Source organism: Muntiacus reevesi, chromosome 16, assembly GCF_963930625.1.
Source record: "Muntiacus reevesi chromosome 16, mMunRee1.1, whole genome shotgun sequence".
NCBI lineage: Eukaryota > Metazoa > Chordata > Mammalia > Artiodactyla > Cervidae > Muntiacus > Muntiacus reevesi.
The window spans coordinates 21,959,290-21,973,452 of record NC_089264.1 but is presented as its reverse complement, the minus strand read 5'-3'; the positions used below and the strand labels follow the sequence as shown (position 1 = coordinate 21,973,452).

Genomic DNA, 14,163 nt, shown 5'->3' with positions numbered 1-14,163 from the left:
TGGTTCGTTTTATCAAGAGATATGTTCCTGGGTTTTTTAAATTCCATTCTTATTATATTAAACCTAATTTTATGTTAACAACCAAAAAAGAATAACAATAACAACAAAAAGAAAAATAACATTTTTCTTAATGAAAAATTTTTGAGGCCTGCCTGTTTCTAAATACTGTATTCGCTCCATCTTTTGCTATAACATTGAAAAGGATCAGATTCATTAAGCTTCAAGAATATAGAGGAATTAACAAGGATTTACAATGCTTAGTGACAGAATTCTTGATTTAAGACTAATCAAGGAAACAAAATGAGAACTTTTCATAGTATAAATAGATTGGTAATAAAACTATATCCTTAAATCATGCAAAGAAAAGACTGCCTATTGTGGAAAAATTTTCATAGTCAATTAACAATTTCCCATTTTCCCCTCATACAATTAATAAAACCAAGATCATTCTTCAGAGTCCATGTTGCTGATTTGGGGTAGAATATAATTTCCCTTTCAATTTTCAATTGCTACTGAGTTGCCCTTGGCATTTTACAGTGCAACAAAGTTGTATATGACCTTTTTGAGAGCTACTCAGCTACTGGGACCCTAAAATGTCAAGTACAACTCAGTTGCTCAGAAATTTTCCACTTGCAATTCACTTGTACTTGAAATTGATCACGTCCAATGCAATTGAAATGCAGGCAGAGAAGGAAAAAAAAGCAAAACAAAACCTTGTAGAATCACTTAGGAAAATTAATCCATATCATTGTAAATGTGACAGAATAGAATGGCTTCTATCTCATTATTGTTATTCAGTCACTAAGTTATGTCCGGCTGTTTGAACCCCATGGACTGCAGCACACCAGGCTTCCCTGTCCTTCACCATCTCACGCCTTGCTCAAACTCATGTCCATTGAGTCAATGATGCCATCCAACCATCTCATCCTCTGCCACCCTCTTCTCCTCCTGCCCTCAATTTTTCCTGGCATCAGAGTCTTTTCCAATGAGTTGGTTCTTTGAATCAGGTGGCCAAAGTATTGGAGCTTCAGCTTTAGCATTATTATCTATCCTCATTAGTGAAGAGATATGGTCACATGTATTAAAGTAAACATTAGATCAAATGCCTTGCATTCTATTCTCTGGCCCAGTGACCTTGTTCAAACCATTATCTTTAGGACTTAGTATATCACAGGTGGTCTCAGGATAGAGGGACATATGTATCATCTGTTTGAAGATATGGAGAGGGTACTGGTGCAACTCTGCAAAGGAGCAGTTGTTCAAGCTGTGCTTACGCCAGGAATTCTGGTCTTTACCCCTTTAAGTACAATACTCTTGTGTGCCTGCTAAATCGCTTTAGTCATGTCCAACTCTTTGCACCCCTATGGACTATAGCCTGACAGGCTCCTCTGTCCATGGGATTCTCCAGGCAAGAATACTGGAGTAGGTTGCCATGCCCTACCCCAGGGGATCGTCCCAACCCAGGGATCAAATCTGTGTCTCTTTACCACTAAGTTCTCTGTTAAATTTGTGTTTTAATAAGAAGCCCGATTGACCTAGAGTAGTAATTCTTAACTGGTGGTGATTTGCCTTCAAGGAGACATTTGGAGACATTTAGCAATATTTAGAGACATTTTTTATTGTCATGGCTAAGACATAGATGTTACTAACATATATGCCAGGCTACAAAACATGTCTCAACAAATTTAAGAGGATAGAAATTATATCGAGCATTTTTTCCAACCACAATGGTAAGGAAGTAGAAATCAATTACAGGGGAGAAATGGAAAAAACACAAGCATATGGAGACTAAGCAACATGCTACTAAAAAAACAAGGAGTTAATGAAGAAATCAAAGAGATAGTCAGAAAATAAAATGCAATGAAAATAAAAACACAACTTTCCAAAATCTATGGGATGCAGCAAATGCAGTTCTAAGAGGGAAGTTTATAGCAATACAGATCCACCATAAGAAACAAGAAAATCTCAAACAACCCTGTCCTTTTAAAATTTTCAATCTGCATTTTTGTAGTTTTGAGTCTTATTGGCAGAAGTAGTATTTAATGTTTATTCAGAGTGAGGGTGACCCAGTCTTACTGGTTACTTATTAGGGCAGCAATATTTCCTGATATAAAGAAAAAAAAAAGAGGCCAGAGAACCGAAAGGTAAACCCATCACAGCTTCTAGAGGATGGTGGTGACTTCCTAACAACCCAAACCACTTCTCTTTGCTTTTCATTTTTTCTTTTGGCTTTGCAACTTGTGGGATCTTAGTTCCTCAACCAGAGATAGACTCAATGTCCCTAACCACTGGACTACCAGGGAAGTCCCCAAACCACTTTCCTTTGAAACAAAAGAAAAATTACTAGGGACATTACTAATGTCTACACTAATATCCTTTTTTATTGAATACAGATGTTCAAAAAGTAAAGCCAAACAGTGAGCCCACATGAAATCCTATGGGAAGAAATTAGCCCCCAGTTCAGTGCTCTGTAAGCAGTAGGTATTCAGTACATGTTGCCTGCCTGGTTCAAGAGGAAGACAGACCTGCCTGCCCAGTAGTGGAACGGAGACTTTGCTAAACACTCATTATAATGGACTCAAGCTCTAATGACACAGAACTCCGTAAACCAACTGCTGTCATTCTCTGAATGTCCCAACTTCCTTAATAAGAAACATTTCAGGAACAGAAATATTCTTATTTGCATAAAAAAGGATAAATATGCAAATCAAAGCAGTTTGTACTCTACTTAAATAAAAATTAAGTTCCTTAGAAGTAGAAAAGGTAATTTATAGTGAGATTTCCTGGTTTGAGAGAAGATTTTTATGGGAACACATCTATCAGACTTAAAAGTTTCCATTACAAACTGGAAAGAAAATTAATGTTTTCTCCTTAGGAAACCAAAGCATTCATTGATATTTCCACTGAATTAGAATTTCTGTACTATTTTCCTTCATGAAGATATGTACTTTACAACTTCCCATCACCACCAAGCTCCCAAATATGCTGTAATCACATCTGTGACTTCACGTGTGCTGACTGACCATCTGTAGATCCTCACCATCCCCCTCTCCCCCCAAAATCCCACGACTCCTGGCTCTATGTCTGCCAGTCAGTAAACTGCTTTCAGATGAAAGACCTTCATATCACGTGGCTGATGTGACTATTTTTGCTTGTGATCATGCCACCCCTCACACACCTACTCAAATGTGGTGACCTGCGTTCGATAAATCTGTTGAAATCGGCAACCCACAACGATTGCTAACAGAATGAAATGGTGCTTTTAAGCTGACTCAGTCTATCTTGATCCATTTGCAAAGAGGCTACATCTCTTCCCTGAGCTTCGATTTGATTAGTTAGTATGACCACTTACAGGGTTAGAACGTTCTGTTCCCTGCCTTTGCTGGCTAGAGAGGAGCTGTTTACATTGCTTGTCTTTACCTCACTCTGCCTTTGTGTCATTAGCATGCTCAGGGTACAGATGGGGGAGCGAGGCAGGCAGAGGAAGGCTGTGGAGGTTGCATCATGGCCCCTGCCCTCCCTACGTGTTTCTCATCTCTGTCCTCTCATCACCAGGCACTAATGACACAATCTGACTCTTGCTTAAAATAAGACACCAAGGTGGAGGACAGAATGAACACTGACCGTGTCTTATTTACCTCTGCATCCTTAGGACCTAGCACAGCACTTAGCTACATGGTCAGCAATCTAATGAAAGTTGGCTGAGTGATTAATAAATGCTACTATACTGAGGACCTGAAGCAAAATACTGATCTGTATATTTCATTTTATATCAAATCCCTGGTTTCAGGAACTATCAACAGTGATAGGTATACAGCTCCAAACAACATTTCATTTCACACTTCTAATGGGCATGAAACATCAAGGGCTTATAATTCATTTCTTTATGGATGCACTTGGCTATTGCACAGACTTTCCATTACCTTAGCCACTTATAAAATAATTCCAAATAAGCTTTATCAGATTTTCAAAGAAGGGCAGCCCTGGAAGAATCTGTTTGCTTGAAATAGGCCACTAATGAGGTTGACATGAAGAATGTTCTTGCAGAAGCAACCTGGAAAGACAAATAGTGCAAGTGAATTCATTATATTTCACCTTCTCCTCCTCCTCTGCTCTTCTGCTAGTTCTGCTTTGCTTAACATTTTGAATATTTAATACTATGCAAATTTTTCCCATTCAGTGTCATTTCTATTCTAGAGAAAATTTTACAAAAGTTATTCTACCAACATTTAAAATAAATGGGTTGGTATTTGGGGCATTTGTATTGTTTGAGATTATTTTGAGCCTCAAAAATTGTTTTTCTTCCTTTATGAACTTTTTTAATGTTTAAAGGTGGTGAAAGGTACTAATAATGCATTCATTATTCTTTCTCCTTAAATTTCAATTTTAGGTAGGAAGAGAAAAATAAGGTTTCACTCGGTCAGAGAATCATCAAAATTGACGTTATGTCATAATTGTCTTTGACAGCATCGTTTGAACATTGACGCAGTAAAATACTGTCAAGAATAATATTCTCCAAGATTTCAAACACATGGGGATAGGACCACCTCCATATATTATAAAAAACTAACATTGGTCTGTAGCTTAACTTTCTATTGTTTCTGTTAGTCTAAACCTCCAGTAAAAAGAATTGCTTCCTCACAATCATGCATTTTATTTAAATTCATGTGTGTTTAAGAATTTATCCAGGAACTGTTTGGCCTGGACTGGCTTGGGAAAAAAGAATTGGTAGCATTTTAGCATGTCAGAACTGAGTAAGACACTAGAGATCATCTCATCTTAGCCTTAACTTCATTGGCAAAGGAAATAAAGGCCCAAAGGAAAAAGTCATTTTCTCATGTCATGCATGTTGTTGATATTAAGATAAAACTACACTCCTTCCACTGTCCCAAGTTGATTACCATTCTGGTATTTTGATTTTTTTCAGTTACTGTATGCTTAGAACAGACTCTCATCTTACCACAAATCCTGTTGTACAAAAATAATACTTTCATATCTAAATCTGAGTGATCCATACTCAATGCTTGGTTCTCCGTATAACATGGATTTTCTAGTTGTCTCCTATAAATGTTATGTGTTTTATACTTAAAATGCATAAAGCTTTCTAGAACCAAGATTTTGCTGGCAGAAGCAATTTAAATGTTTCAGCTAATGTTTACTGTAAAAAGAAAGATTAACAAATTCTGGAATTTATATCTTTTCCTAAGGCTAGTAGAGCATGTGTCCTTGGTATGCATGTTTGTACTGGTCATCATTTGGGTGGGTTGGCTCTTTCTTCAGGAAACAAGTTAATATATGTATCTTCCCAAGATAAACTCATATTCAAAAACACCTCCTAACTTTCATAGCAATGAGAAATGGTGTGTTCAGAAATATGTTAATTGCTAATTGAGCTCTTGTAAGGAAATGAGACTTGTCTCTAGGTGGAAGGAGGGAAACAGTTGTAGTCGATGGAGCTGGAGATGAGTTAGAAGGGAATTTTAAGGGAGATTAGACAGATAGAGGGGCTTCCTGGTGGCTCAATGGGAAAGAATCCACCTGCCAGCATAGATGTGGATTCGTTCGATCCCTGAATCAGGAAGATCTCCTGGAGAAGGGAATGCTACCCGTTCCAGTAGTCTTGCCTGGAAAATCCCGTGGACAGAGGAGCCTAGCAGGCTACAGTCCATGGGGCCGCAGACCGTCAAACACAGCTCAGCAACTAAACAGCAGCAGTGCTATGGAGCATGATTTACTGCCTGTCCTCCTCTTAAAGAGTTCTGTGATCAGCACTTTCATCATCCTCCTCCTCAGAGCATCCTACCCCTCACCCCAATCCTACAACCCATCTCACGATGTTATAGCTGCAATAGCTGCCTAAATATCAACAGTAAATAGACTGCTGTAACTTCTCAATCTAGAAACTGAGACGGTTTACCTGTTTAACATTTCCTCTGTTTCACCAAGTCTGAACATTTGTTGTCAGCAAAATGTATTTCAATAAAATATAAAGTGATTTTTAACAAATTAATGCCAAAAAGCTGGAAAAAGTAATTCTATTTACCAGTACTCTATCATAGCTTCACAATTTATCAGAGTTCTTAAAGCTTACCAATAAATGTGCATTTTATTGGACAAATTTGTTTTCTGACTTTATCTTTGGATTCAGATGTTTACCCATTTTAATGATTCCATATTACAGCTTTTTTTTTTTTGTCTGAGACAGTCTCAGTTACTGTCTTAACAATATTGGTGAAAAAAAACCCAGAGTGTCTGCATGTTATTAAAATTTCCAGTGTTTTATTTTTTCAAGACTTTTAGAACTGGCCAATGAAAACAATCAAGCACCTCTTGTAAAAATGCTTTTATTATAAAATAAATATTTTTTTAATATTTTTAAAAATATTTTCTAAATATTTTTTAAAATATTTTCTAAATCTAAAATATATTCATATACCATATATCCATCAGTGTATTTTATTTGAGAAAAAATGTAAGCCACAATCCCAGAACTTACCAGTAAGTTATATTTAGCATGTTTTCCAAATACTAACTTAAAGCAGAAAATTGATTTTCAACCAAAAATGTTACTTCATGTGTGTAATTTCTCTTAAACACGTCATACACTGAAAGTATATTTGCTTCTCCTATTTGAAGGAAGACAGTAGAGCAGGGTACCCTTTCTGTTGACAACAGCTGGCAAAGTATACATGCATAATAAATAATAGTTGATTTGACATGGTTTAGGGAACATTCTTGGGGCTTCCCAGGTGGCACTAGTCGTAAAGAACCCACCTGCCAATGCATGAGACATAAGAAATGTGGGTTCAGTCCCTGGGTCAGGAAGATCCCCTGGAGGACTCCAGTATTCTTGCCTGGAGAATCCCCGTGGACAGAGGAGCCTGGTGGGCTACAGTCCATAGGGTCACAAAGAGTTGGACATGACTGAAGTGACTTAGCACACACACACACAGGGAACTTCCTTAAATTTGAAAAAGTGCTATCTGGATTCACCACAGATATGACCTTGATATTAGATCAGTTTAAAGAATACTAAAATCAAAGAAGCCAAATTACTGCTGGGATGCATCTCCCAGGCAGAGTGGTCAAGCACCATCCATCCAGCTGGAACACCGCCACTCCTGTGTGCCTCGGTCGGGTTACCCAGGGTTTCCCAGGGAGCTGTTCAGGGGAGTAAAGACACAAGCATGTTGGAAATGCCCTACGGTTCTTTCTTTTTTTTGGCCACACCACGTGGCATGTGGGATCTTAGTTCCCTGACCAGGGACTGAACCCACGCCTCTTGGATTGGAAGTGTGAAGTCTTAACCACTGGACCACCAGGGAAGTCCAACCCCTAAGGTTCTTTTTAATCCTCTCTCTAGGGCTCCTTCTCTGCTGTTTTTCTTTTGACAGAACATGCTTATTTTACAGTTTCGTTCAGAGTGTTTCATTACTTTTACTTCTTGATATGCTGTTTTGCTGACTTTGTCTCACTGTGGTTTGTTTCCTTATGTGATTTCTAATTCTTTTTTTTTTTTATTGGAGAATAGTTGATGTGAAATGTTCTTTAAGTTATGGGTGTACAGTATAGTGATTCACAATTTTTAAAGATTAGACTCCATTGATAGGCAATAAAATATTGGTTATATTCCCTATACAGCATGTCCTCGGTTATGGATTATGGAAGACGAGGGGCAGCAGTGCTGTGAAGAACCACACGATAGATTGAAGTGCAAGGCTTGAGGGTCCAACTCACATCTCCACCAGCAACAGTTCTGGGGTCGTTTCGATATTATGTAGCCCTTTTAAATGTTAGTTATTTCCACCGTACTCATCTGTAAACATGTGACATTGGATCAGTCCTCCAAGGCCTCTTGCAGTTCCCAAACTCTGTAGTTTAGCCTACCCATTAAAAATAAATGGAACTCTGGGGTGTTCAGTTTCTAGAGTCAAGCTCTAAAGGCTATAGACTTTTTCATTAACAAATGCCAGAAGGTATACAGATCTTTGTGGGTACTCAATAAATATTAAACAATCAATCTTATCTTTCATCTGCAAAATGGGGTGAGTAATGCTGACTTGTCTCACAGAATTCTGTGAGAAATAATAAATGAGAACAAAGCACTTTTCAGATAATGAAGTAATTTGAATAAGCTGCTTTAATAGGTCTGAGGTCTAGCTAGATGATGCAAGAATAAAGTGTCTTTTTTATTATTACATCTGTGAAATACAGCAGGCTTTTCATCTGTTTAAGAAGAAACAGTCTATTATCCTTGCTTATCACCAAAAAGTCAGCATGAGTAATTTCTGTACAAATGGAATTTTTCATGTGATTTTACCATTAATCACTTTTAACAAAATGCAGCTTTTATCTTTACCTGATATCAAAATGGAATCATATCTTGATTTAAACAGTTTAATGAGGCGTTCCATCAGTATTATACTACTCTGAGCAAAGAAGATGCTTTTTGAAATGACTGATAAGCTGCACAAATGAGAAAATTGTAAATTTAATAATCCTCCTACTCAAAAAATAATACAATTCAGGAATTGTTACTAAGGAAAATGAAGTATTGCAATCTAGTTTCCTAGAGTCTTCTACAAGGTGTTCTTTTTAGTGTTTGTGTTCAATGAATAATATGTGTTCTATTTTTTACAGTCTTTCAACAGAAGGCTGCCAGAAGACAATCTGATAGTGACAAGTTCCATGGTCCTAAGAAACAAGGTATTGATATAAACTTCAGCTTATTTAGTAATCTTTAAGTAAGAGTTAAAGAAGTCTTATGAATACTGACTAAAATCTCCTATGATAGAAGTAAATAACTGTGTACTTGATTAATCTTACTAAGTCACTATCTTACCCAAATGTAACTTTTCCATAAAAAGATTAATGCAAAAAAAATTCTTTTAGTTAATAAAAGTAAATTATTTTAATTAGCAAAAGTCTTATGAAGACATTTGCGGTGATGATGATGTTGTTTGTTATCACAGCTCTAGGAGGGTCAAGTAAGACAAATTCTCTAACACGCCTCAGAGACCTTTAAAGAGAAGTCTCTAGAACTTAATTTGGTAGGAGGGGCAGATGACTGATTCCCCAGAGGAGACCCGCATGGGTTTTCTGTGCTCTGCATTGAACTCCACTCAAAGATTGTACCCTTTCTCGCGGTTCTCTTGCCTTAGGCACTGAATCCAATGTTTTTTATGGTTTTTTTTGAATAATTATTTGTAATGCAGAAAAGAAATAAACATTGTAGCTACAGAGGCATCTCACACAGGAGGAATGTTTTCCTCTGGGTCCATAGGAAGTGGCTGCTTCTGGTCTTCTCTGACACACTTGGTTCCTATTGAAAAGAGAGACACTAGCAGATGATTTATAATACTATTTTTCTGATAATAAGGCCTTGGTTAAGATTCAGAAATGAAGAACATAAAAGGTGGCAGAAATGGAGGTAGCACTGGATGCTTTGATAATCAAAGAACACGTACTTATGCTTTTAACCTCAACCCACTTCTGAAATAATGTCACTCCAAAGTCAGTTCAGTTCAGTCGCTCAGTAGTGTCCGACTCTTTGTGACCCATGGACTGCAGCACGCCAGGCTTCCCTGTCTATCACCAACTCCCGGAATTTACTCAAACTCATTCATTGAGTAGGTGATGCCATCCAACTATCTCATCCTCTGTCGTCCCCTTCTCCTCCTGCCTTCAATCTTTCCCAGCATCAGGGTCTTTTCAAATGAGTCAGCTCTTCGCATCAGGTGGCCTAAGTATTGGAGCTTCAGCTTCAGCATCAGTCCTTCCAATGAATATTCAGGACTGATTTCCTTTAGGATTGACTGGTTAGATCTCTTTGCAGTCCTAGGGACTCTCAAGAGTCTTTTCCAACACCACAGCTCAAAAGCATCAATTCTTCAGCACTCAGCTTTCTTTATAGTCCAACTCTCACATCTATGACTACTGGAAAAACCATAGCTTTGGCTAGATGGACATTCGTTGGCAAAATAATGTCTCTCTTTTTTAATATGCTGTCTAGCTTGGTCATAGCTTTTCTTCCAAGGAGCAAGAGTCTTTTAATTTCATGGCTGCAGTCACTATCTGCAGTGATTTTGGAACCCAAGAAAATAAAATCTGTCACTGTTTCTGTGGTTTCCCCCATCTATTTGCCATGAAGTGATGGGACCAGATGCCATGATCTTAGTTTTCTGAATGTTGAATTTTAAGCCAACTTTTTCACTCTTCTCTATCACTTTCATCAAGAGGTTCTTCAGTTCCTCTTCACTTTCTGCCATAAGGGTGGTGTCATCTGCATATCTAAGGCTATTGATATTTCTCCCAGCAGTCTTGATCCCAGCTTGTGCTTCACCCACCCTGGCATTTCTCATGATGTACTCTGCATATAAGTTAAGTAAGCAGGGTGACAATATACAGCGTTGACATACTCCTTTCCCAATTTGGAACCAGTCTGTTGTTCCATGTCCAGTTCTTACTGTTGCTTCTTAACCTGAGTACAGATTTCTCAGGAGGCAGGTAAGGTGGTCTGATATTTCCATCTCTTTCAAAATTTTCCACAGTCTGTTGGGATCCACACAGTCAAAGGCTTTGGAATAGTCAATAAACCAGAAGTAGATGTTTTTCTGGAACTCTCTTGCTTTTTTGATGATCCAACATATGTTGGCAATTTGATCTCTGGCTCCTCTGCCTTTTCTAAAGCCAGCCTGAACATCTGGAAGTTCACAGTTCACGTACTGTTGAAGCCTGACTTGGCAGATTTTGAGCATTACTTTGCTAGCGTGTGAGATGAGTGCAATTGTGCGGTAGTTTGAACATTCTTTGGCATTGCCTTTCTTTGGGATTGGAATGAAAATTGACCTTTTCCATTCCTGTGGCCACTGCTGAGTTTTCCAAATTTGTTGGCATATTGAGTGCAGCACATTCACAGCATCATCTTTTGGGATTTGAAATAGCTCAACTGGAATTCCATCACCTCCAATAGCTTTGTTCATAGTGATGCTTCCTAAGGCCCACTTGACTTCGCATGCCAGGATGTCTGGCTCTAGGTGAGTGATCACACCATTGTGATTATCTGGGTCGTGAAGATCTTTTTTGTTTAGTTCTTCTGTATCCTTGCCACCTCTTCTTAATATTTTCTGCTTCTGTTAGGTCCATACCATTTCTGTCCTTTATTGAGCCCATCTTTGCATGAAATGTTCCCGTGGTATCTCTGATTTTCTTAAAGAGATCTGTTGTGTTTCCCAGTCTATTGTTTTCCTCTATTTCTTTGCATTGATCACTGAGGAAGGCTTTCTTATCTCTCCTTGCTATTCTTTGAAACTCTGCATTCAAATCGATATATCTTTCCTTTTCTCCTTTGCCTTTAGCTTCTCTTCTTTTCTCAGCTATTTGTAAGGGCTCCAAGTAATGTTACCTTAAAATTGTTACCTGTAAATCACCGAGAGAGACATTAAAATAAAGCTGAAAGTTATTTCACCAGCAGCCACTCACCACTTCCATAATCTCTTTTTGTTCCATTATGTAAATGGTGAAGTACTGATCGCACCAACTTCTAATACCTGTTGACTTATTGAATACATAACCTCAGTGGACTTGCTCCTGGGATGCCCTGAATCATCCTCCAAAGAAAGGTGTGTCCTTAAATGAATAATCTTCACCCATCACGTCAAGTGACTATTCTCATGACAGCGGCATTGTGCTCATATCGTTCTTCCAACAAATATGTGGTATTTGAATGCAGCACATGATGAGCCTGAACTTCCAGTCTCCCACAAGTCACTTGGATATACTGCTTATAAATTCATATGCAAAAAACTCCTTACTGGGCAGTTTTTTATATCTAGTGATTTCTTATTTTGAAGGGAAAGTAATATCTTTTTAAGTCTACTGTTATCCTCCCACTGTGCCTTTAGCTCTCTTAAGAAACAGTTGCAGAACTGTGAGAAACTCCATGTGAGAGCATTGTACAGCTTGAATCAAACAGTTACTGAAGAATTAAAGTAGAGACGATTATTCCTATCTGGACTCCTCCTCCACACATCTCATAGAACTCTGAAAAGAATAAAGAGAGGGGATGCTTTGAGCTCTTTGGGAGAAAACTCCCATGAAGCATTTTTAGCAAATTATTCAATTATCATACTTTAATTAAATCATGTTAGAATTAAGGGTAATGATGTGAAGAAGGCCACAGGAGATGGAAGAAAGTAACAAGTGGCAAGTGTAATGAAGGGATCTCAGAATGCCTGATGTATTATCCTCTGGTTGTCCCACAGAAAACAATGTTTAAGGAAAGGCTGCTAATGTTTTGGAAGCCTGTGTGAAACCTATTATCATTCTACCATAAGTACAGAAGAGTAATCCCTTGTTTACTCAGAAGAAAAGGGGCAGAGGGAATGATGAAAGGAAACAAGAACCTAAATTATAAAATATTTTATTGGATTAACATCTGTCCATATCTTGTTACTTAATTTGCTTCCTCAAGATCAATGATAACTTGATTTATTTTTTAATTCTTGGGGATTAGGATACTGAAAATTTTAATTGAATTTTTGCGTGAATTTTTCTGTCTAGATATTTCAATCCAATTATTGATGATATTTTTGATTAGTCAACTTAAAGCAGTTCCTTTCTCAGTTCCTTTAACTGTGGACATCAGTAATTCAGCAGATTGGAAAAGAATATTGTTCTGTTTTCAAGGATAGAGGAACATTAAATCTTACAAAATGTAAAGAAAAAAAAGCAAAGCCTTCCTGATGACTGCAATCTGAAATCAGAATCTAGAGAAAAGAACAAGAATAATTGGGAAGGGGGACTTCCCTGGCAGTCCAGTGGTTGAGATTTCTCCTTTCAATGTGGGGGGTGCAAGTTTGATCCCTGGTGGGGAAGCTAGGATCCCACATCCCTCTCCACCAAGATACAAAAACATAAAACAGGCACAATATTGTAACAAGTTAAATAAAGATTTTTTTTTTTTTAAAGAACAACTTGGAAGAAATTTTTAAAAATCAAATACCTAATGGACTTACTCTGTCCAACCATTCTTCTCTAAACCTTTTCAGATAGTTATGACCATCCAGAGCATAGGACATACTTAGCAATCAAAACTGCTTATGCCTAAATTAATGAATACTCTTCAAATATCCTGGGATTTCATGGTGTAATAGGAAAAGTAATACATACTTCACCAATGATAAACTATTTGGAAAGAACAACAAAAAAAAAAAAACCCTTGTGTGAAGTGTTTGTCAGAGTCAAGATTTTTTAAAGGGACTGGACATGTTCCCCAAAGGTTAAGGAAATTATTCAATTATTTCAGTATATATTATTTTTTTACTGGAAGGGAAGGAATTATGAGAGCCAACTATTTTTCCATTTTAAGTGCAGACGTTTCAGATGCCCCATGTTGAAGACTGCCAAGGGATTGTCAGGAAGTTTCATTGTTGCTAAGTCAAGGAATTTTCCTGAGGAAAAGGAAAAAAAATTAATTGGCACCATTTCCATGGAAACTAAACAGATTTCTTCAACTCAGTTTTCACATTTTGGAAAAAAAAATAAGAAAAATGCTGAGGCCTTTGGATCACAGATTAGAAGTTTCCATCAAAATACAGTTTTAGAGTCAGTTTTTCCAAATTACTTTTAAAATTAGAAAAATTTTAAATCAATACCAGAGCGTTGTCCCCAGAATATACTGCTACCACCCACTTCCCAAAATTGAGCGCCACACAGTGGTCAAGGGTTTGCTCCTCAACGTGGCTAACCAGAGAGCTGAATTATGGCAGTGGGTTTAGAATCAATCAGAGTTTTGATGTCTGAGTCATTAACTAAGCTCATGGAGGACTGATTTATAACCCTCAACTCCAATCAATTAAATCTATAATATGGGAAGATTCCTTCCAAGGGACAAGAATGCTTGCATTCATTAGACACTTGCCAAATAATGAAGTTTCTCTAAAACATAATTAGTAATTAGAAGACTAGCAGGTGAACATGATCAAGTCAGAGTGTGCTGGAGGAATTATAAGAGCTTCAGGGACATGGAAATATCTGGTTTATTTTTCCTGCCTCACAAAATCATATAATAGTCTGGGGTAAAGATTGTTCATGTCTCCCAGACCTGTTACAACGTTTTTCCCCGTTATGTCTTTTTTCATGGGCTATACCAAGAGCCCTTTT

The 14,163-nt window shown here is 37.6% G+C and overlaps 1 protein-coding gene across 2 annotated transcripts in view; it reads left to right on the top strand.

Moving 5' to 3' along the window:
• Positions 1 to 14,163, top strand: part of BANK1 (B cell scaffold protein with ankyrin repeats 1) — a 306,464-nt gene that overhangs the window by 269,566 nt on the left and 22,735 nt on the right. For both annotated transcript variants that reach the window (XM_065907388.1, XM_065907387.1), the window contains exon 11: positions 8,641 to 8,706. In XM_065907388.1, coding sequence (XP_065763460.1) covers positions 8,641 to 8,706 — 66 coding nt within the window. The remainder of the gene's footprint in view (positions 1 to 8,640; positions 8,707 to 14,163) is intronic.